The sequence below is a fragment of the Bos indicus x Bos taurus genome, chromosome 16 (assembly GCF_003369695.1).
Source record: "Bos indicus x Bos taurus breed Angus x Brahman F1 hybrid chromosome 16, Bos_hybrid_MaternalHap_v2.0, whole genome shotgun sequence".
Classification (NCBI taxonomy): Eukaryota; Metazoa; Chordata; class Mammalia; order Artiodactyla; family Bovidae; genus Bos; species Bos indicus x Bos taurus.
The window spans coordinates 4,760,756-4,784,789 of NC_040091.1; the positions used below are offsets into that span (position 1 = coordinate 4,760,756).

General features: G+C 39.8%; 1 protein-coding gene across 11 annotated transcripts in view; it reads left to right on the forward strand.

The window, feature by feature from the left end:
* The window catches only part of C4BPA (complement component 4 binding protein alpha), a 47,108-nt gene that overhangs the window by 19,921 nt on the left and 3,153 nt on the right, over positions 1–24,034 (forward strand). For all 11 annotated transcript variants that reach the window (XM_027564371.1, XM_027564367.1, XM_027564370.1 and 8 more), the window contains 5 exons: positions 10,247–10,332; positions 10,509–10,703; positions 10,946–11,128; positions 12,622–12,822; positions 14,203–14,394. In XM_027564371.1, the coding sequence (XP_027420172.1) occupies positions 10,247–10,332; positions 10,509–10,703; positions 10,946–11,128; positions 12,622–12,822; positions 14,203–14,394 (857 nt within the window). The remainder of the gene's footprint in view (positions 1–10,246; positions 10,333–10,508; positions 10,704–10,945; positions 11,129–12,621; positions 12,823–14,202; positions 14,395–24,034) is intronic.

Here is a 24,034-nt window from a genome sequence, read left to right on the forward strand (position 1 = left end):
TAATTATTGACATGTATGTTCCTATTAATGTTCCTATTACCATTTTCTTAATTGTTTTTGCTTGTTTTTGTTCTTTCTTTTCTCTTGTATTTCATACCTAGAGAATTTGTTGTAAAGCTAGTTTGGTGATGCTGAATTCTTTTAGTTTTGCTTTTCTCCACCAAATCTGAATGAGATCTGTGCTGTGTAATCTTGGTTGTAGGTTTTTCCCTTTCATCACTTTATATCCTGCCATTCCCTTCTCGCTTGAAGAGTTTCTGCTAAAAAATCAGCTGACAACTTTATGGGAATTCCCTTGTATGTTATTTCTTACTTTTCCCTTTCTGCTTTTAACATTTTTTCTTTGAATTTACTTTTTGTTCACTTGATTGATACGTGTTTTTTCTTGGGTTTATCTTATATGAGACTCTCTGTGCTTCATGGACATCAGTGGATATTTACTTTTCCATGTTAGGGAAGTTTTCAACTATAATGTCTTCAAATATTTTCTCAAACCCTTTGTCTTTCTCTTCTGGGACTCCTACAATTTGAATTGTTGGTGCATTTAATGTTGTCCCAGAGGTCTCTGAGACTGACCTCAATTCCTTTCATTCTTTTTTCTTTATTCTGTTCCTTGGCAGTTATTTTCACTCTTCTATTTTCCAGCTCACAAATTGATTCTTCTGGTTCTGTTATTGTTATTAATTCCTTCTAATGTATTTTTCATTTCATTTATTGTATTGTTCACCACTGTTTGTTCAGTCCTTTAGTTCTTCTAGGTCCTTGTTAAATATTTGTTGTATTTTCTGGATCTATGCCTCCATTCTTTTTCCAAGATTTTGGATCATTTCTACTGTCATTATTCTGAACTCGTTTTCAGGTAGGTTGCCTATTTCCTCTTCATTTATTTGGTCTTGTAGGTTTTTAACCTTGTAATATATGTTTTTGTGGTCTTATTTTTTTTTTTTTTTTGGTAGGTGAGGCTGTGTCCCTGTCTTACTTGTTTAGCCTGAGGTTTCCAGCACTGGAGTTGCTGGCAGTTGGGCAGAGCCAGGTTTTGGTGCTGAGATGAGGCCCTCCAGGATAACTCACTCTGATTAATATTCCCTTTGGTCTGAGGTTCTGTGTTAGTCCAATGGTTTGGATGCAACTCTGTCACTACAGGAGCTCACTCCTGACCCTCAGAGCAAAAAAAAAAAAAAAAAAAAAAAGGTAAAAGAAAAAAAATATAACAATAACAAAGAACAAAAGGTTAAATTAGAAAATTAAAAATATATTAGAAAAAATAAAAACATAAATGAAACAAAAATACAGCAAAACAGAAGCACAACAGCAAAAAAGAAAAGAGAAGGAAAAAGATGCTGGAAAAGGCTTTGGCTGTAGGGGGGCAGGTCTTAGGAGAGAATGGGGCTTAGGCAGGTGTGGGGAGGGGGCTCAGTACCAGTCCTGAGGGGTGATGGAGGCAGGACTTAGGGCTCAGCAGAGCTAGAGGGTACCTCAATGCTCCAAGGTTCAGGCAACAGGACCCCAACAGGCATTCCAGGGTCGAAACTGGAGGGGGGAAACAATGGTTCCATTCCCTTCCAATCCAATCCCTGGAATGTTTCTCCTTATCTCTTCTGGGCCCCTCACTGGATGGTCCTCACTTGAGTGTGGAAACCCTTCCCCTCCCCCACATGCATCTCAGGAGCACTGGGTCTACTGGCGTCTACTTTTCCTTCCTCCTTCCCTCTCTTCCCCCCAGGAACCCTGCAGCTAGAGGGGGCCTCAGAGGGTGAAAGTTCAGGTCTGAGATCCCAGTAGGCTTCCTAGGGTTTGAGTGGGCAGGGGAAATACTGGCTGTGTTGACTTTTGATCCTATGATTCCCCAAGGTCTCTCCACATCCCCACTGTGGGTGGCCCTCTCCCAGCTTGGGAATCCCTTTTCTCCCCCAAGCTGAGCCGCAGGGGTGCCAATTCCTCCCGCTTCCACTTCTCCTCCCCCTTCCCTTCCCCCCATGTCCTACCTGGTAACACAGGAGTTCCTCCCATCCTTAGGTGTCTGAGGTCCACCGCCAGTGCCTGGTAGATGCCCTAGCCGTGAGGAGATGTGAGCTCCATGTCCTCCTACTCTGCCACATCTACCCCACGCTTTATATATTAGATTGCGCAAAGAATAGTATTTGTGGATCACCTGGAGAAGGAAATGGTAACCCACTCCAGTATTCCTTCCTGGAAAATCCCATGGACAGAGGATCCTGGTGGGCTACAGTCCATGGGGTCACAAAGAGTTGGACACAACTTAGTGACTAAACAGCAATGACAGCAATGAAAATATATATGGTGGCTAAAGAGAGATAAGCATTATTTTTAACATGATCTTTTAGTACACACTTCTCTTGGCCTCAGTACTCTTATTTTAGGTGATAAAAATGTTCTTTCCTCCTGGTATAGAAAAGTCATCTTTCACATGGGAATTTGGTCTGCTTTCTTGAAGAAAAGGGGAGGTCAGAAGTTTCTTGCATCTGCTAATTTTCGGGTACCTTTAGCTAAAAATAATACTGATGCCAAAGTGGCCTGTTTTGGGGTGCTATACCCTATTTATTTTAGTGTTTTTCTCGTTTCTTTAGAAGTGTTTCAATATTTTCTTTCTGCACTTCTTGAAGTGATTAAACCTAGGTATTTTAGTTTTTCTATTTTATTTATTTATTTTTAATTTTTTACTTATTTTATTTAATTTTTGGCTGTGGTGGATCTTTGTTACTGCAAGAGCTTTAGTCGAGTTGTGGCAAGTGGAGCTACTCTCTAATTGTGGTGCACTGGCCTCTCACTGTGGTGGCTTCTCTTGTTGCAGAGCACAGGGTGTGTGGGCTTCGGTAGTTTGATGCATGGGCTCAGTAGTTGTGGCCCCTGGGCTTTAGAGTACAGGCTCAATTGTTGTGGCGTACAGGCTTAGTTGCTCAGAAGTATGTGGAATCTTCCTGGATCAGGGATGAAACTCATATCTCCTGCATTAGCAGGTGGATTCTTTACCACTGAGCCACCAAGGAAGCCCCTAGTTTTGCTACTTTAAATGGATCATTTCTTCCATTAAATACTGTAATATTATATGTGTATTTATACACAAATATGCTTGATTTCTGCATGTAAACTTAATGTCTAAGCTAATTTTCTAAATTATTTTATTATTTATATTAGTTTTTCAGTTTAATTCTCTAGGGATTACCCAGTTTGCAATCATATCCTCTGCAAAGAGTGATTATTTTACTTCTTAATTTCCATTTTCATACTTTTTTTAATTGTAGCTTTTTTTTTTTCTATATCAGTTATATTAGTTAGGACTAACTCAGGTGTATATATATGGATTTGCTATAGGAATCTGACTTGATAACAGTCTGGCAGCTGGCGAAAGTGTACAGGAGGCTGTTTCTTTTATGTTTGCTACCGTGACCTGAGGTCAGCAGGGCAGGCAGTCAAAAAGGGAAGGTGGATTTGAAGTGGGAGATGTAAAACCAAAAGAAGAATCACGTGGCTGAGTGGAATATAGACTGGAAGTCATAGTATGCACTAGAGTATACCCATGAGTATAGACTGGGGTTCATATTGTTCTTTCATTACCTCTTAGCCTTCGACTTCAAAGATGAGAATGTCTTGTAGAAGTTGTTGCCCTTCTCTGCAGTGCTAATGTACTTGGATCAGAAGTTGGACTATATGAAGGAGGACATCCTTCAGGAGCTGGGTTTGCTGTAATTCTGGCTGTGTGTTATGGCACCAAGGTGATGGAGCAGAGAAGTAATAATATGTGTTAACTGTAGGCACATCTTATGCTGTGATCTGATCTTTTAAGCATATACAGAACTTGGCTATTAATTCACTTACAGACCACAATAACTTGGCATTATGCATGAAAGAAAATTCTGGAGTGTTTCTCCTTAGGTTCAGTTCAGTTCAGTTCAGTTCAGTTGCTCAGTTGTGTCCGACTCTTTGCGATCCCATGAATCGCAGCACGCCAGGCCTCCATGTCCATCACCAACTCCCAGAGTTCACTCAGACTCATGTCCATCGAGTCAGTGATGCCATCCAGCCATCTCATCCTCTGTCGTCCCCTTCTCCTCCTGCCCCCAATCCCTTCCAGCATCAGAGTCTTTTCCAATGAGTCAACTCTTCACATGAGGTGGCCAAAGTACTGGAGTTTCAGCTTCAGCATCATTCCTTCCAAAGAAATCCCAGGGCTGATCTCCTTCAGAATGGACTGGTTGGATCTCCTTGCAGTCCAAGGGACTCTCAAGAGTCTTCTCCAACACCACAGTTCAAAAGCATCAATTCTTCGGCGCTCAGCCTTCTTCACAGTCCAACTCTCACATCCATACATGACCACAGGAAAAACCATAGCCTTGACTAGACGGGCCTTTGTTGGCAAAGTAATGTCTCTGCTTTTGAATATGCTATCTAGGTTGGTCATAACTTTCCTTCCAAGGAGTAAGCGTCTTTTAATTTCATGGCTGCAGTCACCATCTGCAGTGATTTTGGAGCCCAGAAAAATAAAGTCTGACACTGTTTCCACTGTTTCCCCATCTATTTCCCATGAGTGATGGGACCAGATGCCATGATCTTCATTTTCTGAATGTTGAGCTTTAAGACAACTTTTTCACTCTGCACTTTCACTTTCATCAAGCGGCTTTTGAGTTCCTCTTCACTTTCTGCCATAAGGGTGGTGTCATCTGCATATCTGAGGTGATTGATATTTCTCCCGGCAATCTTGATTCCAGCTTGTGCTTCTTCCAGTCCAGGGTTCTTATGATGTACTCTGCATATAAGTTAAATAAGCAGGGTGACAACATACAGCCTCGAGGTACTCCTTTTCCTATTTGGAACCGGTCTGTTGTTCCATGTGCAGTTCTAACTGTTGCTTCCTGACCTGCATACAAATTTCTCAAGAGGCAGATCGGGTGGTCTGGTATTCCCATCTCTTTCAGAATTTTCCACAGTTTATTGTGATCCACACAGTCAAAGGCTTTGGCATAGTCAATAAAGCAGAAATAGATGTTTCTTTGGAATTCTCTTGCTTTTTCCATGATCCAGTGGATGTTGGCAATTTGACCTCTGCTTCCTCTGCCTTTTCTAAAACCAGCTTGAACATCATGAAGTTCACGGTTCACATATTGCTGAGGCCTGGCTTGAAGAATTTTGAGCATTACTTCACTAGCATGTGAGATGAGTGCAATTGTGCGGTATTTTAAGCATTCTTTGGCATTGCCTTTCTTTGGGATTGGAATGAAAACTGACCTTTTCCAGTCCTGTGGCCACTGCTGAGTTTTCCACATTTGCTGGCATATTGAGTGCAGCACTTTCACAGCATCATCTTTCAGGATTTGAAATAGCTCAAGTGAAATTCCATCACCTCCACTAGCTTTGTTTGTAGTGATGCTTTCTAAGGCCCACTTGACTTCACATTCTAGGATGTCTGGCTCTAGGTGAGTGATCACACCATCATGATTATCTGGGTCGTGAAGATCTTTTTTGTACAGGTCTTCTGTGTATCCTTGCCATCTCTTCTTAATATCTTCTGCTTCTGTTAGGTCCATATCTTTTCTGTCCTTTATTGAGCCCGTCTTTGCATGAAATGTTCCCTTAGTATCTCTAAAATTCTTGAAGAGATCTCTAGTCTTTCCCATTCTGTTGTTTTCCTCTATTTCTTTGCATTGATCACTCAGGAAGGCTTTCTTATCTCTTCTTGCTATTCTTTGGAACTCTGCATTCAGATGCTTATGTCTTTCCTTTTCTCATTTGCTTTTAGCTTCTCTTCTTTTCACAGCTATTTGTAAGGCCTCCCCAGACAGCCATTTTACTTTTTTGCATTTCTTTTCCATGGGGATGGTCTTGATCCCTGTCTCCTGTACAATGTCATGAACCTCAGGCCATAGTTCATCAGACACTCTATCTATCAGATCTAGGCCCTTAAGTCTATTTCTCACTTCCACTGTATAATCATAAGGGATTTGATTTAGGTCATACCTGAATGCGCTAGTGGTTTTCCCTACTTTCTTCAATTTCAGTCTGAATTTGGCAATAAGGAGTTCATGATCTGAGCCACAGTCAGCTCCTGGTCTTGTTTTTGCTGACTGTATAGAGCTTCTCCATCTTTGGCTGCAAAGAATATAATCAGTCTGATTTCAGTGTTGACCATCTGGTGATGTCCATGTATAGAGTCTTCTCTTGTGTTGTTGGAAGAGGGTGTTTGTTATGACCAGTGCATTTTCTTGGCAAAACTCTATTAGTCTTTGCCCTGCTTCATTCCGTATTCCAAGGCCAAATTTTCCTGTTACTCCAGGTGTTTCTTGACTTCCTACTTTTGCATTCCAGTCCCCTGTGATGAAAAGGACATCTTTTTTGGGTGTTAGTCCTAAAAGGTTTTTTAGGTCTTCATAGAACCGTTCAACTTCAGCTTCTTCAGCGTTACTGGTTGGGGCATAGACTTGGATTACTGTGATATTGAATGGTTTGCCTTGGAAACAAACAGAGATCATTCTGTCGTTTTTGAGATTGCATCCAGGTACTGCATTTTGGACTCTTTTGTTGACCATTATGGCTACTCCATTTCTTGTAAGGGATTCCTGCCCACAGTAGTAGATATAATGGTCATCTGAGTTAAATTCTCCCATTCGAGTCCATTTCAGTTCGCTGATTCCTAGAATGTCGACATTCACTCTTGCCACCTCTTGTTTGACCACTTTCAATTTGCCTTGATTCATGGACCTGACATTCCAGGTTCCTATGCAATATTGCTCTTTACAGCAACAGACCTTGCCTCTATCACCAGTCACATCCACATCTGGGTGTTGTTTTTGCTTTGGCTCCATCCCTTCATTCTTTCTGGAGTTATTTTTCCACTGATCTCCAGTAGCATATTGGGCACCTACTGACCTGGGGAGTTCCTCTTTCAGTATGCTATCATTTTGCCTTTTCATATTGTTCATACTCTGATGCTGGGAGGGATTGGGGGCAGGAGGAGAGAAGGGGATGACAGAGGATGAGATGGCTGGATGGCATCACTGACTCGATGCACTTGAGTCTGAGTGAACTCCGGAAGTTGGTGATGGACAGGGAGGCCTGGCGTGCTGTGGTTCATGGGGTTGCGAAGAGTCGGACACGACTGAGGGACTGAACTGAACTGAACTGAACTGTTCATGGGGTTCTCAAGGTAAGAATACTGAAGTGGTTTGCCATTCTCTTCTCCAGTGGACCACATTCTGTCAGATCTCTCCACCACGACCTGCCCATCTTGGGTTGCCCCATGGGCATGGCTTAGTTTCATTGAGTTAGACAAGGCTGTGGTCCTAGAGTGATTAGATTGACTAGTTTTCTGTGAGTATGGTTTCAGTGTGTCTGCCCTCTGATGCCCTCTTGCAATACCTACTGTCTTACTTGGGTTTCTCTTACCTTGGGCGTGGGTTATCTCTTCACGGCTGCTCCGGCAAAGCGCAGCCGCTGCTCCTTACCTTGGATGAGGGGTATCTGTTCACCGCCGCCGTTCCTGACCTTCAACATGGGATAGCTCCTCTAGGCCCTCCTTCACCTGCGCAGCCACGGCTCCTTGAACATGGGGTTGGTCCTCCCGGCTGCCACCCCGGGCCTCGGGTGTGGGGTTGCTCCTCCTGGTCGCCGCCCCTGGCTTCGGGCGTGGGGCCATAGGGTAGCTCCTCCTGGCCACTGCCCCTGACCTCGGACGTGGGGTAACTGCTCTCGTTGCCGCCCCTGACCTCGGATGCGGGGTGGCTCCTCTTGGCCGCCCCCCGACCTCGGACGCGGGGTGGCTCCTCTTGGCCGCCCCCCCGACCTCGGACACGGGATAGCTCCTCTCGGCTGTTCCTGCACCGTTGCAGCCTGGCACTCTCGGCCACTGCCCCGACCTCGGCTGTGGGTAGCTCCTCACAGCCGCGCTTAGTGTGCTGGTCGCAGCTGCCTGCCTCCTTGTCTTTTAGCCACCGCCATTTTGGACTCTGCTGCACTCAATATGCCAGCAAATTTGGAAAACTCAGCAGTTGCCACAGGACTGGAAAAGGTCAGTTTTCATTCCAATCCCAAAGAAAGGCAATGCCAAAGAATGCTCAAACTACCGCACAATTGCACTCATCTCACATGCTAGTGAAGTAATGCTCAAAATTCTCCAAGCCAGGCCTCAGCAATATGTGAACCGTGAACTTCATGATGTTCAAGCTGGTTTTAGAAAAGGCAGAGGAACCAGAGATCAAATTGCCAACATCCGCTGGATCATGGAAAAAGCAAGAGAGTTCCAGAAACACATCTCTTTCTGCTTTATTGACTATGCCAAAGCCTTTGACTGTGTGGATCACAATAAACTGTGGAAAATTCTGAAAGAGATGGGAATACCAGACCATCCGATCTGCCTCTTGAGAAATTTGTATGCAGGTCAGGAAGCAACAGTTAGAACTGGACATGGAAAAACAGACTGGTTCCAAATAGGAAAAGGAGTACCTTGAGGCTGTATGTTGTCACCCTGCTTATTTAACTTATATGCAGAGTACATCATGAGAAACGCTGGACTGGAAGAAGCACAAGCTGGAATCAAGATTGCCGGGAGAAATATCAATCACCTCAGATATGCAGATGACACCACCCTTATGGCAGAAAGTGAAGAGGAACTCAAAAGCTGCTTGATGAAAGTGAAAGTGCAGAGTGAAAAAGTTGTCTTAAAGCTCAACATTCAGAAAATGAAGATCATGGCATCTGGTCCCATCACTTCATGGGAAATAGATGGGGAAACTGTGGAAACAGTGTCAGACTTTATTTTTCTGGGCTCCAAAATCACTGCAGATGGTGACTGCAGCCATGAAATTAAAAGACGTTTACTCCTTGGAAGGAAAGTTATGACCAACCTAGATAGCATATTCAAAAGCAGAGACATTACTTTGCCAACAAAGGCCCGTCTAGTCAAGGCTATGGTTTTTCCTGTGGTCATGTATGGATGTGAGAGTTGGACTGTGAAGAAGGCTGAGCGCCGAAGAATTGATGCTTTTGAACTGTGGTGTTGGAGAAGACTCTTGAGAGTCCCTTGGACTGCAAGGAGATCCAACCAGTCCATTCTGAATGAGATCAGCCCTGGGATTTCTTTGGAAGGAATGATGCTGAAGCTGAAACTCCAGTACTTTGGCCACCTCATGTGAAGAGTTGACTCATTGGAAAAGACTGTGATGCTGGGAGGGATTGGGGGCAGGAGGAGAAGGGGACGGCAGAGGATGACATGGCTGGATGGCATCACTGACTCGATGGACATGAGTCTGAGTGAACTCTGGGAGTTGGTGATGGACAGGGAGGCCTGGCGTGCTGTGATTCATGGGATCGCAAAGAGCCGGACACGACTGAGTGACTGATCTTATCTGATCTGATTTTGGACTCCTGTTTTCTATTCTAACTACCTAACATAGGTTTTTTATTTGATTTTTTCTTGTTTCTTGTGGTAAGGTTGTCTTGCTATAAACTTCCCTTTAGTACTGCTTTTGATGCATCTCATTGGTTTTGGGTTGTGTTTTCATTGCCATTTGTTTCTAAAGATTTTTTTCATTTCCCTTTTTATTTCTTCAGTAACTTGTTCATTACTTAGAATGTATTATTTAATCTCCATGTGTTTATTTATTTTACAGTTTTTCCCCCCATAATCGACATCTAGTCTCATAGTATTATGGCTGGAAAAGATACTTGATATGATTTCAATTTTCTTAAATTTACTGAGACTTGATTTCTGACCCAAGATGTGTGAACCTTTATTCTTTAAGGACAATTTGCAGTCCTGCATGTATTGGGTTGTTATAGTTTTCACTGGCTTTAATTAGAGGGCATGGAAATAGTACAAGGTGGTGCCCAGGAAATCTCCCTACTTTTCAGATATAAACACCATCACCACTCTTGCTTTAAGCAAGCCAATGTCCCATGGCTAATCAGGATTAATCATTTCACTTAGGAAAGTAACATGCTTCTTTGTCTGTTTATTCATTTACTTGAGTACCCAGATTTGATGAGATCAAGTTTAAAGTTTAATTTGCCAGGATAGTATTAAATTATAGAATAAAAGAACAAATGAACAGATACACATCTCATTGCAGTGATAAAATTTTACAGAATGGCATTCTTAATGGAAAGTATTATGTGATAAAATATTATTTCTTCATTTTTAATATAGAATAGTAAGTCTATTTGTTCAGACTTCTTTATTCAACTTAATTTATACTAGGAATAATTTCATTAAAATCTTCAATCCTGTCTTATTCAGGTATGTCTTAATTGGCTCAGCCAACAGTTATTGTCAGCTACAAGATAAAGGAGTTGTCTGGAGTGATCCTCTCCCACAATGTATAAGTAAGCAAAGACTCTTTTTGACTTGACTATGAACTTAAACTTTATTACATGTTAGGTAATAATAAAACTCATGTCCCTCATTGTTGCTTCTTATACACTTCATTAGAATTTGCATCATGAATATTAGATTTTAAGGATGACTTCCCTCATTTTTTCTTCCTCTTCACTCATCTCAGTTGCCAAGTGTGAACCTCCTCCAACCATTAGTAATGGGAGACACAATGGTGGCGATGAAGACTTCTACACATATGGCTCTTCTGTCACCTACAGCTGTGACCGTGACTTCTCAATGTTAGGCAAAGCCTCCATTTCTTGCAGAGTGGAAAATAAGACAATAGGTGTTTGGAGTCCAAGCCCTCCTTCTTGTAAAAGTAAGTCATAATGATGAATTTTGGTTTGAATTCTTAGTTTAAAAGAAAAAGGAAGGGAAAGGTATTGGGGGAGGTGAAATTATTCAAAGAAAAACTAATTATTTTAATGACGCAGTGGTTAATTTGGTAAACTGATATTTATGCTGTACCAGTTTGTGGTAACAAATAGCACTGATATGATGGAATCTCATTTTACTGAAGCTTTTAAAAGTTGAAATTTGTCTTTTCTTGTGGATTTTTAGAAGTCATTTGTGTTCAACCAGTGGTTAAAGATGGAAAAATAACCTCTGGGTTTGGACCCATCTATACTTATCAACAGTCTATTGTATATGCCTGTAATAAAGGTTTTCGGCTTGAAGGCGATAGTTTAATCCATTGTGAAGCTGATAATAGCTGGAATCCTCCTCCTCCCACTTGTGAACTCAGTAAGTATGGACCATGAAAGAGTTTCAATGTTTGGCATATAAAGATATCCAGAAATATTATTGGGAGCATACTTACATGCCTAAGCACATCTGAATCACACTAGAAGTTTAAATTTAGATCAATCCCTCTTTTTTTTCTTGTTGAAAAAAAGGATTACAGTATACTGTGCAAGACCATATAACATCACAAAAAGCTGTCACACACAGTTGTAAAGGTTGTGCATACTCCACCCCTAAAGATAGAGTTTAGCATTGTAGAGGTTGCTCTACAATAAACTGTTTATTGTATGTTTATTTCAAAATATAGTATGTTTATTTCAACAATTTTCTTGAACTTGATAGAAAATTGCTTTGTTCTAACAAAGATCATATGATAATTGTTTTAAAGATAAACAGTAAAGAGCCCTGAGGGAAAAAGGTCTTTTTCTAACTTACACAAAATTTTGTATGGATTAACTATCAATGTAATTCTCATACTCTGAAATTATAAACTCATGTGGATCCCTGAAAATTATCTTAATAGTAATAATAATGACTTGATGCTAGTATAGGTTTATAGCAAGAATTAATTCAATGGATTCTGTCCAGAATTGTGGGCACTAGTATTATCCTCATTTTAAGAACCAGACATCCATTATTTGAAATGTCCAGGTTAGGAAAATCCATAGAGAGAGAAAGTCTTTTAGTGGTCTCTAGGACCTGGGAGAAGACAAGACTAGGGGGTAACTGCTAACAAGTACTGAATTTATTTTTGGGTTGGTAAAAATATCCAAAAATTGGATAGTGGTGATGGTTGGAAAACTCTGTAAATATACTGAAAACCACTGGATTGCATACTTTAAATGGATGAATTTTATGTTATGTGACTTGTCTCTCAATAAAACTGTTTAAAAAGACCTTTACCCTTGAAGATGAAAATATAATAAATGTCCAAATTGACGTGTTTGTATTATATTTCCATATTGTGAACCTGTATTATCAGGAAAGAGTGAAGATGACAAGACACAGATTTAGGCTCAAAAGTCACTTGGTATTTTATTTGTTCTTGACAAACCCTTCAATGATAAAGCTCCTGATGTCATCTGAATAAGAGGAATGGCTCTTGTTTATTTTCTTCTATTAGTCAGGAAACAAGAAAGTTTGATGTGTTTGCCTGAAACATTTCTCCAGCCATACCTACCTAGCAAGCCCAATGTTTCAATTCAGAGACTAAAGTTTGTGATATAAAATGAAGATGAAAAAGAATTCACATTTTAAAAAGTTGGCACAACACACAGAAATCACTTGTCAGTGCCCCTAGTAAGAACTTCTCTGATGCCTTCCACATTTGGATGCCTGTCCTGTGTGTTTTCTGGTATGGCTGATTCATCAGCCATGGTAGGCTGGCTCCTGGCTGAACGAGGACTTGCCACCCTTTTATATGACAGGCTCATTGATCATTGTTGCATCCCTATTGAGAGTGTACTTTTCCCTTTTTGTTTCTTTATGAGCAGATGGTTGTCTTGGCTTACCACACATCCCTCATGCCTTGTGGGAAAGATATGACCACCAGACACAAACAGAACAGCAAGTGTATGATATTGGGTTTGTATTGAGCTACAAGTGCCATTTTGGCTATAAGCCAGAGACAGATGGACCTACAACTGTGACTTGTCAGAGCAATTTGGAGTGGAGCCCATACATAGAATGTAAGGGTGAGTTTCTTTTTTTGTAAATCTTTTTGTATATTAAATATTCAGTATGAGCTTGATTTTTCATCTTAAATGGATGTAATTTTTCCCTCAAAATAAATTTGACATTATATTAATTGAACTGTATATGAACTATTATCACCAGAAGGGACCATAAATTTCTTGGAGTTTGAGCTGAGAAATTATAATCTTATCCTGATTCAGAATCAAATGAGATACAAGCACAGAAGTCAAATATTACACAGATTAAGTATTAGCTCCAATATTGGTAAAGGTAGAATGTAGAATACAACTCAACCATTGCTTGAGTCAGACCTCCATAACAGCCCTTTCCTCCCCAGTATAGGCTCTGGGGTGCTTTGCAGAGGAAAGTCTGTGAAGTAGTCATGAACTCAACCAACTTCAGCGTGACTTGTGTCTCATGTCTCTTGAGTGATGGGACTGTGGGCTGAATGACCTGCCTCTAAAAGACAGACTCTGATCCCTGACTCAGTGTTTTTGCCTCAATAGGACAGGAAGGAGACTGTCTCTAGTCTCACTTGAGAGTAAGTGAGGGACTGAGAGACATATGGATGCAATTTTATGGGACTCTGCAATTGACAACATGCATTTTTATACCTATCTATGGGAGTCTTGCCATTTTAGAGGTGAAGACACTGAGGCACAGAATACAGGGAACTTTATTCTGTAGATTGGAATTGAAAAAATATGTGAAATGCACAAATAATGATAGCTCAGTTAGTAAAGAATTCACCTGCAATTCAGGAGACCCCCAGTTCAATTCCTGGGCTGGGAAGATCTGCTGGAGAAGGGATGGACTACCCACTCCAATATTCTTGGGCTTCCCTTGTGGCTCAGCTGGTAAAGAATCCGCCTGCAATGCAGGAGACCCGGGTTTGATCCCTGGGTTGGGAGTGATTACCTGGAGAAAGAAAAGGCTACTCACTCCAGTATTCTGGCTTAGAGAATTCCATGGACTATATAGTCCATGGGATCGCAAAGAGTTGGACATGACTAAGTGCCTTTCACTTTCATAAATAATGAAAAATGGTAGTTCACATATTGAAAGATTATTTGTTTCACATTAGGAGTTAAAGTTTAATTGCAGTCATTCAAACTCATTTTGTGGAAATAAAAAGAAAGACCTTAATATCATGGAATTAAAATATCATTAATAAAATCTTTTACCACCACTTAAATAAGGTATTGGAAACAAATGAGCTGGAGTGCTTTAGCAAATCAGGGACTGGGAGAACAGACTTGGTGTCCCTGTTATCCCAATCTCTCTTCAGTGATGAGATCTTCTAAAGGTAGAAATGGGATTTAGCCATAGGAGCCTCCTCATAGTGATTTTACTATTAGTCTTCTTTTATTTTTTTTTAGAGGTATGTTGCCCAGAACCAAACCTGAATAATTATGGAAGCATCACTCTACACAGAAGACCTAGCACTAGTACTCACTGTACCTATATCAGTGGAGATAAGATTTCATATGAATGTCATAGTAAATATATGTTTGATGCTTTATGTACAAAACATGGCACTTGGAGTCCTAGAACACCAGAATGCAGACCAGGTAAGACCTTATGGAAACACATTTTTTAAAAGAAGTTTTTCATGTCAAATTGATGGAGATTATAATTCTTTGCATTTTATTTACCAAGTTTTTAGTGAATATATTTGTTTTTCTATCTATATTAAAAATCTTTTTTTTTGTTTTTTGTTTTTTTTTGAAACTTTTATTTTGTTAACTGTGTAACCAATTAACAATGCAGTGATAGTTTCAGGTGAACAGCAAAGGGACTCATGTCTGTATATCCATTCTCCCCAAACACAATTCCCATCCAGGCTGCCACGTAACATTAAGCAGAATTCCATGTGCTATGCAGTAGGTCCTTGTTGGTTATCCATTATGAATATAGTAGTGTGTATGTGTCCATCCCAAACTACTTAACTATCTCTTCCCCCATGATTCCCCCTGGCAACCGCAAGATCATTCTCTAAGTCTGTTGGTCTGTTTCTGTTTTGTAAGTTCATTTGTATCATTTCCTTTTAGGTTTCACATGTAGGTGATATTATGTGATATTTCTCTTTCTCTGTGTGACTTACTTCACTCAGCACGACAATCTCTAGGTCCACCCATGTTGCTGCAAAGGACATTATTTCATTCTTTGTAATGGCTGAGTATTATTTCATTGTATTTATGTACCACATCTTCTTTATCCATTCATAGACATTTAGGTTGCTTCCATTTCTTGGCCATTGTAAACAGTGCTGCAATGAACATTGAGGTGCATGCATCCTTTCAGTCCATGTTTTTCTCCAGATATATGCCCAGGAATGGGATAGCAGGGTCATATTGTAGTTCTATTCTTAGATTTTAAGGAACCTCCATACTGTTCTTCATAGTGGCTGTACTAATTTACATTCCCACAACAGTGTGGGAAGGTTCCCTTCTCTCCACATCCTCCACAGCATTCACTGTTTGTGGAGTTTTTGATAATGGCCATTGTGATTGCTGTAAGGTGATATCTTATTGTAGTTTTGATGTGCATTTCTTTAATAATTGGTGATACTGAGCATCTTTCCATGTGCCTCTTGTCCATCTGTATGTCTTCTTTGGAGAAACGTCAATATTTAGGACTTCTGCCCATTTTTGGTTAGGCTGTTTGTTTTGATAGTGCTAAGCATCATGGCAGCAGCAGCAGCAGTGACTGTTCTTGCTTGGAGAATCCCAGGCACGGTGGAGCCTGGTGGGCTGCCATCTATGGGGTCGCACAGAGTCGGACACGACTGAAGCGACTTAGCAGCAGCAGCAGTAGCATCAGCAAACATCATGGGCTTTTCATAAATTTTGGAGACTAATCCCTTTTCAGTTACATCATTAACAAATATTCCAAGCTGTGGGTTGTCTTTTGTTGTTGTTGTCTTTTCATTTGTTTATTGTTTCTTTTGCTGTGCAAAAGCTTTTGAGTTTAAGTAGTTTAGTAGTTTAAGTAGTTTTAACTTAAGTAAACTTAAGTTTTAAGTTTAATCATTTGTTTATTTTTGTTTTTATTTCCATTATTCTGGGAGATGAATTGAAAAAGATGCTGGTGGAATTTATGTCAGAGAGTGTTCTGCCTATGTTTTCCTCTAGGAGCTTTATAGAGTCTGGTCTCGCATTTAGGTTTTTAATCCATTTCGAGCTTATTTTTTGTCTATGGTGTTAAAGAATGGTCTAATTTTATTTTTTTAAATTTGTAGCTGTATATGATTTTCCCAGCATCATTTGAAGAGACTGCCTTTCCAACATTGTGTAGTCTTGCCCCCTTTGTGTATGTGTTTTATCTGGGTTTTTTTATCCGGTTCCATTGATCTATATTTCTACTTTTGTATGAATATCATACTTTCTTGATGACTGTAGCTTTGCAGTATAGTCTGAGGTCAGGGAGGCTAATTCCTCCAGCTTTGTTTTTTTCTTAAGATTGCTTTGGCTAATCAGGATCTTTGTGTCTCCATTACAAATTTTAAGACTTTTTGCTCAAGTTCTGTGAAAAATTCCATTGGTAGTTTGATAGGGATTGCATTGACTCTGCTTTGTGTAGTATAGTCGTTTTAGCCATATTGATTCTTTTCATCTACAAACATGGTATTTTTTCATCTGGTTGTGTCTTCTTTGATTTCTGTCATCAGAATCGCATGGTTTTGGGGGTGGAGGTCTTTTGTCTCATTGTTGTTTAGTTGCTCAGTCATGTCTGGCTCTTTGCGACCCCAGGGACTGCAGCATGCAAGACTTCCCCGTCCTTCACTATCTCTCAGAGTTTGATCAAACTCATGTCAGTGATGCCATCCAACCATCTCATCTTCTGTTTCCCCCTTCTCTCCCTGACCTCAATCTTTCCCAGCATCAGGGTCTTTTCCAATGAGTGAGCTCTTTGAATCAGGTGTCCAGAGTACTGGAGTTTTACCTTCAGCATCAGTCCTTCCAATGAATATTCAGGATTGATTTTCTTTAGGAATGACTGGTTTGATCTCCTTGGTGTCCAAAGGGCTCTCAAAAGTCTTCTCTAGCACCACAGTTCGAAAGCACCAGTTCTTCAGAACTCAGCCTTCTTCATGGTGCAAATTTCATATCTGTACATGACTACTGGAAAAACAATAGCTTTGACTAGACAGATCTTTGTCGGCAAAGTAATGTCTCTGCTTTTTATTTTTTTCCTATTCTGAATTATTATTTATTTTAAAATATGTATTTATTTATTTTAGTTGGGGGCTAATTACTTTACAATATTGTATTGGTTTTGCCATACATCAACATGAATCCACCACGAGTGTACACGTGTTCCCCATCCTGAACCCCTCCCACCTCCTTCCCCGTACCATCACTCTGGGTCATCCCAATGCACCAGCCCCAAGGACCCCGCATCCTGCATCAAACCTGGACTGGCGATTCATTTCTTATATGATATTATACATGTTTCAATGCTATTCTCCCAAATCATCCCACCCTCTCCCTTTCCCACAGAGTCCAAAATACTGTTGTATACATCTGTGTCTCTTTTGCTGTCTCACATACAGGGTTATCGTTACCATCTTTCTAAATTCCATATATATGTTTTAGTATACTGTATTGGTATTTTTCTTTCTGGCTTACTTCACTCTGTATAATAGACTCCAGTTTCATCCACCTCATTAGAACTGATTCAAATGTATTCTTTTTAATGGCTGAGTAATACTCCATTGTGTATATGTACCACAGCTTTCTTATCCATTCATCTGCTGATGGACATCTAGGTTGCTTCCATGTCCTGGCTATTATAAACAGTGCTGCAATGAACATTGGGTACATGTGTCTCTTTCAATTCTGGTTTCCTCAGTGTGTATGCCCAGTAGTGGGATTGCTGGGTCATATGGCAGTTCTATTTCCAGTTTTTTAAGGAATCTCCACACTGTTCTCCATAGTGGCTGTACTAGTTTGCATTCCCACCAACAGTGTAAGAGGGTTCCCTTTTCTCCACACCCTCTCCAGCATTTATTGCTTGTAGACTTTTGGATCGCAGCCATTCTGACTGGCGTGAAATGGTACCTCATAGTGGTTTTGATTTGCATTTCTCTGATCATGAGTGATGTTGAGCATCTTTTCATGTGTTTATTAGCCATCTGTATATCTTCTTTGGAGAAATGCCTATTTAGTTCTTTGGCCCATTTTTTGATTGGGTCATTTATTTTTCTGGAATTGAGCTGCAGGAGTTGCTTGTATATTTTTGAGATTATTTGTTTGTCAGTTTCTTCATTTGCTATTATTTTCTCCCATTCTGAAGGCTGCCTTTTCATCTTGTTTAGAGTTTCCTTTGTTGTGCAGAAGCTTTTAATTTTAATTAGGTCCCATTTGTTTATTTTTGCTTTTATTTCCAGTATTCTGGGAGGTGGGTCATAGAGGATCCTGCTGTGACGAATGACGGAGAGTGTTTTGCCTATGTTCTCCTCTAGGAGTTTTATAGTTTCTGGTCTTACGTTGAGATCTTTAATCCATTTTGAGTTAATTTTTGTGTATGGTGTTAGAAAGTGTTCTAGTTTCATTCTTTTACAAGTGGTTGACCAGTTTTCCCAGCACCACTTGTTAAAGATATTGTCTTTATTTTTTTTTAATTTTATTTTATTTTTAAACTTTACATAATTGTATTAGTTTTGCCTCCTTTGTCAAAGATAAGGTGTCCATAGGTGCATGGATTTATCTCTGGGCTTTCTATTTTGTTCCATTGATCTGTGTTTCTGTCTTTATGCCAGCACCATACTGTCTTGATGACTGTGGCTTTGTAGTAGAGCCTGAAGTCAGGCAGGTTGATTCCTCCAGTTCCATTCTTCTTTCTCAAGATTGCTTTGGCTATTCGAGGTTTTTTGTATTTCCATACAAATTGTGAAATTATTTGTTCTAGCTCTGTGAAGAATACCGTTGGTAGCTTGATAGGGATTGCATTGAATCTATAGATTGCTTTGGGTAGTATACTCATTTTCACTATATCGATTCTTTCGATCCATGAACATGGTATATTTCTCCATCTATTAGTACCCTCTTTGATTTCTTTCACCAGTGTTTTATAGTTTTCTATATATTTAGGTAGATATATGCCTAAGTATCTTATTCTTTTCGTTGCAATGGTGAATGGAATTGTTTCCTTAATTTTTCATTCTATTTTCTCATTATTAGTGTTTAGGAATGCAAGGGATTTCTGTGTGTTGATTTTATATCATGCAACTTTACTATATTCATTGATTAGCTCTAGTAATTTTCTGATGGAGTCTTTAGGGTTTTCTATGTAGAGGATCATGTCATCTGCAAATAGTGAGAGTTTTACTTCTCTTTTGCAATTTGGATTCCTTTTATTTCTTTTTCTGCTCTGATTGCTGTGGCCAAAACTTCCAAAACTATGTTGAATAGTAATGGTGAAAGTGGGCACCCTTGTCTTGTTCCTGAGTTTAGGGGAAATGCTTTCAACTTTTCAGCATTGAGGATAATGTTTGCTATGGGTTTGTCATATATAGCTTTTACTATGTTGAGGTATGTTCCTTCTATTTCTGCTTTCTGGAGAGTTTTTATCATAAATGGATGTTGAATTTTGTCAAAGGCTTTCTCTGCATCTGTTGAGATGATCATATGGCTTTTATTTTTCAATTTGTTAATGTGGTGTATTACATTGATTGATTTGTGGATATTGAAGAATCCTTGCATCCTTGGGCTAAAGCCCACTTGGTCATGGTGTATGATCTTTTTAACGTGTTGTTGGATTCTGATTGCTAGAATTTTGTTAAGAAGTTTGCATCTATATTCATCAGTGATATTGGCCTGTAGTTTTCTTTTTTGTGGCATCTTTGTCAGGTTTTGGTGTTAGGGTGATGGTGGCCGCATAGAATGAGTTTGGAAGTTTACCTTCCTCTGAAATTTTCTGGAAGAGTTTGAGTAGGATAGGTGTTAGCTCTTCTCTAAATTTTTGGTAGAATTCAGCTGTGAAGCCGTCTGGACCTGGGCTTTTGTTTGCCGGAAGATTTTTGATTACAGTTTCAATTTCCGTGCTTGTGATGGGTCTGTTAAGGTTTTCTATTTCTTCCTGGTTCAGTTTTGGAAAGTTGTACTTTTCTAAGAATTTGTCCATTTCTTCCACGTTGTCCATTTTATTGGCATATAATTGCTGATAATAATCTCTTATGATCCTTTGTATTTCTGTGTTGTCTGTTGTGATCTCTCCATTTTCATGTCTAATTTTATTGATTTGCTTTTTCTCCCTTTGTTTCTTGATGGGTCTGGATAATAGTTTGGCAATTTTATTTATCCTTTCAAAGAACCAGCTTTTGGCTTTGTTTCCTCTGCCTTTTCTAAACCCAACTTGCAATCTTGAAGTTCTCAGTTCACAAATGCTGAAGCCTAGCTTGGAGGATTTTGAGCAAAATCTTACTAGCATGGGAGATGAGTTCAATTGTCTGGTGGTTTGAACAGAAGATCCAGTACTGCCTTTCTTAGGAAGTCGGATGATATTGACCTTTTCTAGTCCTGCGGCCACTGCTAGGTTTTCCAATTTTGCTGACATATTGAGTACAGCACTTTAATAACATCTTCTTTAAGGATTTTAAATATCTGCTGGAATTCCATCACCTCTGCTAGCTTTATTGGCAGCAATGCTTCCTAAGACCCACTAGACTTCACATTCCAGGATATCTGGTTCTAGGTGAGTGATCACACTATTTTGGTTATCTGGGTCTTGAAGATCTTTTTGTATAGTTCTGTGTATTCTTGCCACCTCTTCTTAATATCTTCTGCTTCTATTAGATGTCAGTGGGAAGCTGACATCTTAAATAGTTTAAAGACATTGTTATGTATCCTTGAGGCAGACCAAGACTGCCTCAAGGCTCAATTGTTTCTTGGGTGCCCCTCCCTTGTCTTTTCATCCCTTCCTTTCCTAAATTAATATTTGTTAGAATCTGCCCTTTGGAATTCGGGGAATGTCATGGAGGTTGAAGGTGTGTTCCTTACAAGAAACCAGGGATAGAAGGGCTTCTGTGCCCAGGAGCCCCACAGGATCCTGATCAATTTCATGCAGAAGAAAAAAAATGCTTATAACTGTGCATTCATATGGTCAGATCCAAATCCACACTTTAAAAAAGAAAATGTTGAATAAAGCTGGCACAAATTCTATAGCTCCTGACTTATTCTCACTAAAGCCAACTGCTGACTTCTTAAAGATAGGGAGGGGTACAAAGCTCAGCACCCATCAGCTTTCAGTCTCTATCTGCTAAATGAATGAAAGGATAGAAAATCAGATCTTGAGATGAGTGTCATTTTTCCCCTCCTTACATTTTTGCAGTTTAAGTGTTGGAACATTACTAAAGAAGGACAATCTAGAGGCAGATGAAATTATTAAATTTAACTTTGATTTCTCCTCTTGGAAATCTACTTAGTTCTTCTGAAGTGTGTGTGAACTGAGAAAAGTTTCCAATACTAGAAATTTCTCTTATACTTTGGCACTTTTTAACCTAGAAGTTCCCATCCACTGCTCAGTTGTGAGTATGTTGATCTCAGGACCCCCTGGTTGAAACATTTGGGCACCCTCTCAGGACACCTGGTACTAGTGAAATGACCCTATTATTGTGCTGCTTATGGATCAATCACTTGGTCAGAGAACAAGCTTGTCTTTTGTCCCAATATCAAGGATGCTTCTAATATCATAGCATAATAGGGTTTTGGATATCCTCAAGGACAGATTTCCTCCTTGGATAATGGAAATTAGAACAATGAACTTCACAGGGGGATAAATATTAGTAACTGTTGTGACTTCCATCAAGAGAGAGGAACTATACCATTGTTCATTCCCTACCACGCACGCCTTTTTCATAATTTGCTTTTACAATGTAAGTTTAGAATTTAAGAAATGTGTAACGGTGGTGATTTGTCTGATCTGATGTTTTTATGTGTTGTATTTTTTTTTACCTAGCTTCGTTTGTACAATTTGAACAAAGGAAATGAACTTGCAGTGAAAATCCTTTCCTGAAGCATCATTCAGTTGGAAAAATGAAACAAAACACACACACACCAACAAAAAGCATATTAGGTTAAAAACGTGTATATACTGAATGTTTTTTAAGTGGATAAGTTTGTTAAAAAATACTGCTCATTAGTCCAACTTTCTTTTTATCCCCCATTATTTGTTCCCATTCTTTGACTTTGCTGGTTTCCCTCCATTTTCTGAATCAATGAAAATGGACCACATCTAATAGATAAGCTAGACATTTCAATTATTACCTTTTGTTTCTTGGTATTTATTCTTTTTTCTTCATTTCTTTCTGGTCCATGTGCCTTTACCTACTACATTATAAAACCTGCTCAAATCTATTTAAACCTGCCTTTCAGAGTTTACATCTTTTCTTCCTTCTCTACCTTCCTTACTCTGGAACATCATCATGCCACCTAGTCTTGCTTATTCAGTAAAGTTAACATGATGCCATTGATGTTCTGTATCAATGTGCTGTTCTATGGGTGCCTGCATGGCCATGATATTTTCAGACTCTCTTATGACAAGGACAGAAGTGTTATCACAGCCAAGGACTAAAAATGCAGATGGAGGATCTTGACCTTTCCATATGTATGCACACTTCTTGTGATGTTCTTTTCTGACAGGGATGGCAAAGAAGGCCTCTGCTGAATCAGTGGCCTCATCTACCAGAAGACATGTTAATCTGCTCTAGCAAAGATACCACATGTGGTACAGTGGCTGCAATGCTGTTGCGTTTTTAGTAGTCTACTGTAATTCTCCAGAATCCGAATTTTTTGTAGTAGACAGACTTATGAAATACATGGGGATACGATGACCACTCTTGCATCTTTAATTATTTAAGACTGGCACATATTTCTCCGTTTCCTCTACACATTGGTAAATGATATTTAAAAGAACTTATCTTCTTTGCCTCTAAGGGGAAGATATAGGTCATATCAATGACTTCTACTTGGTTTTCTTGGATAGGACAATCTTAACCCATAGGCCAAGGATGAATATGGGGATTATGCCAGTGACCAATTTTGTCTATCTGGCCCACACTTTCAAAGATAACGGAAATGCCCACCAAGTGGTTTAATAAGGGAGCCTTGATGGTTCCAGGTATCTATGTCAACTCAAACTCTATGTCCAATAATACTTGGATTATTATGCACTTCTCATCTGTGCATAATTGCTTATGTAAATGGACACAGGTCCTCTTGGAAGACTGGGGAACTCATTACTGTGCATATGTCTCAAGTTGTTGTAGTCTCCTTAGTCATGGAAACTTTTTTCTTCAGTTAGTGATCTCCAGACCTGAGATTATTAATAGTACAGGTCCAGAAACTAAGCAACAGATTGTAATTTTTAATGGACCAAAGGCCATCAGCCTCCTGATCATCCATCCTTTATTTCTTTCCATGGTACAGATTGAGTAGTATCTAGTTGGCTGCTCATCTGTTTTCACCCTAAGGAATGTCATGTTCTATTAACCATCTTCCTAATCTCAGTCTGGTTGTATCTCTAACTTGCCACTCCTTATGATGATTACATTTACTTAGCTTCTAAAGCCTATGAGCACCACTCAGATTGTGACTGCTAAGAGTGAACCTTGTTCTTTAACAGTCTTCCCATCATCAGCTCTGGTCTCTGATACAGTGCTCCTCTCATTATGATATTCCTTCTGTCCTTGGTAAATGTATCCTCCAGGTCTTCCCAGACAACATAGTCACTTGGTGGAGTTTCCTGCATGTGTGTGGCACATCTACTCCAGCATACTCACTCTTCTGAATCACTTAATCACTCTCTCTACCACTTGCCACAGCAACTCCAGCATTTGAACCTCATTGTTGGCATCACATTTTCCATGCCTCAAGGAGGCATCTTAGGATAGTACTGTAGATACTATTGTCCATCAGTTTAACATTTTACTGACATTTCCAAAAGTGTCAAGTGTTAGTTGCTCAGTCATGACTGACTCTCTGCAACCCCACCAGGCAGCCCACCAGGCTTCTCTATCCATGGATTCTCCAGGCAAGAATACTGGGGTGGGTTGCCATTCCCTTCCCCAGAGGATCTTCCTGATCCAGGGATCAAACCCAGGTCTCCCTCACTGCAGGCAGATTCTTTACCATCTGAACCACCAGGGAAGGCATTTCCAATGACCTGTTTTATTTAAACTCCTCATGCAGTGTGTGTGGGTCCTGACTG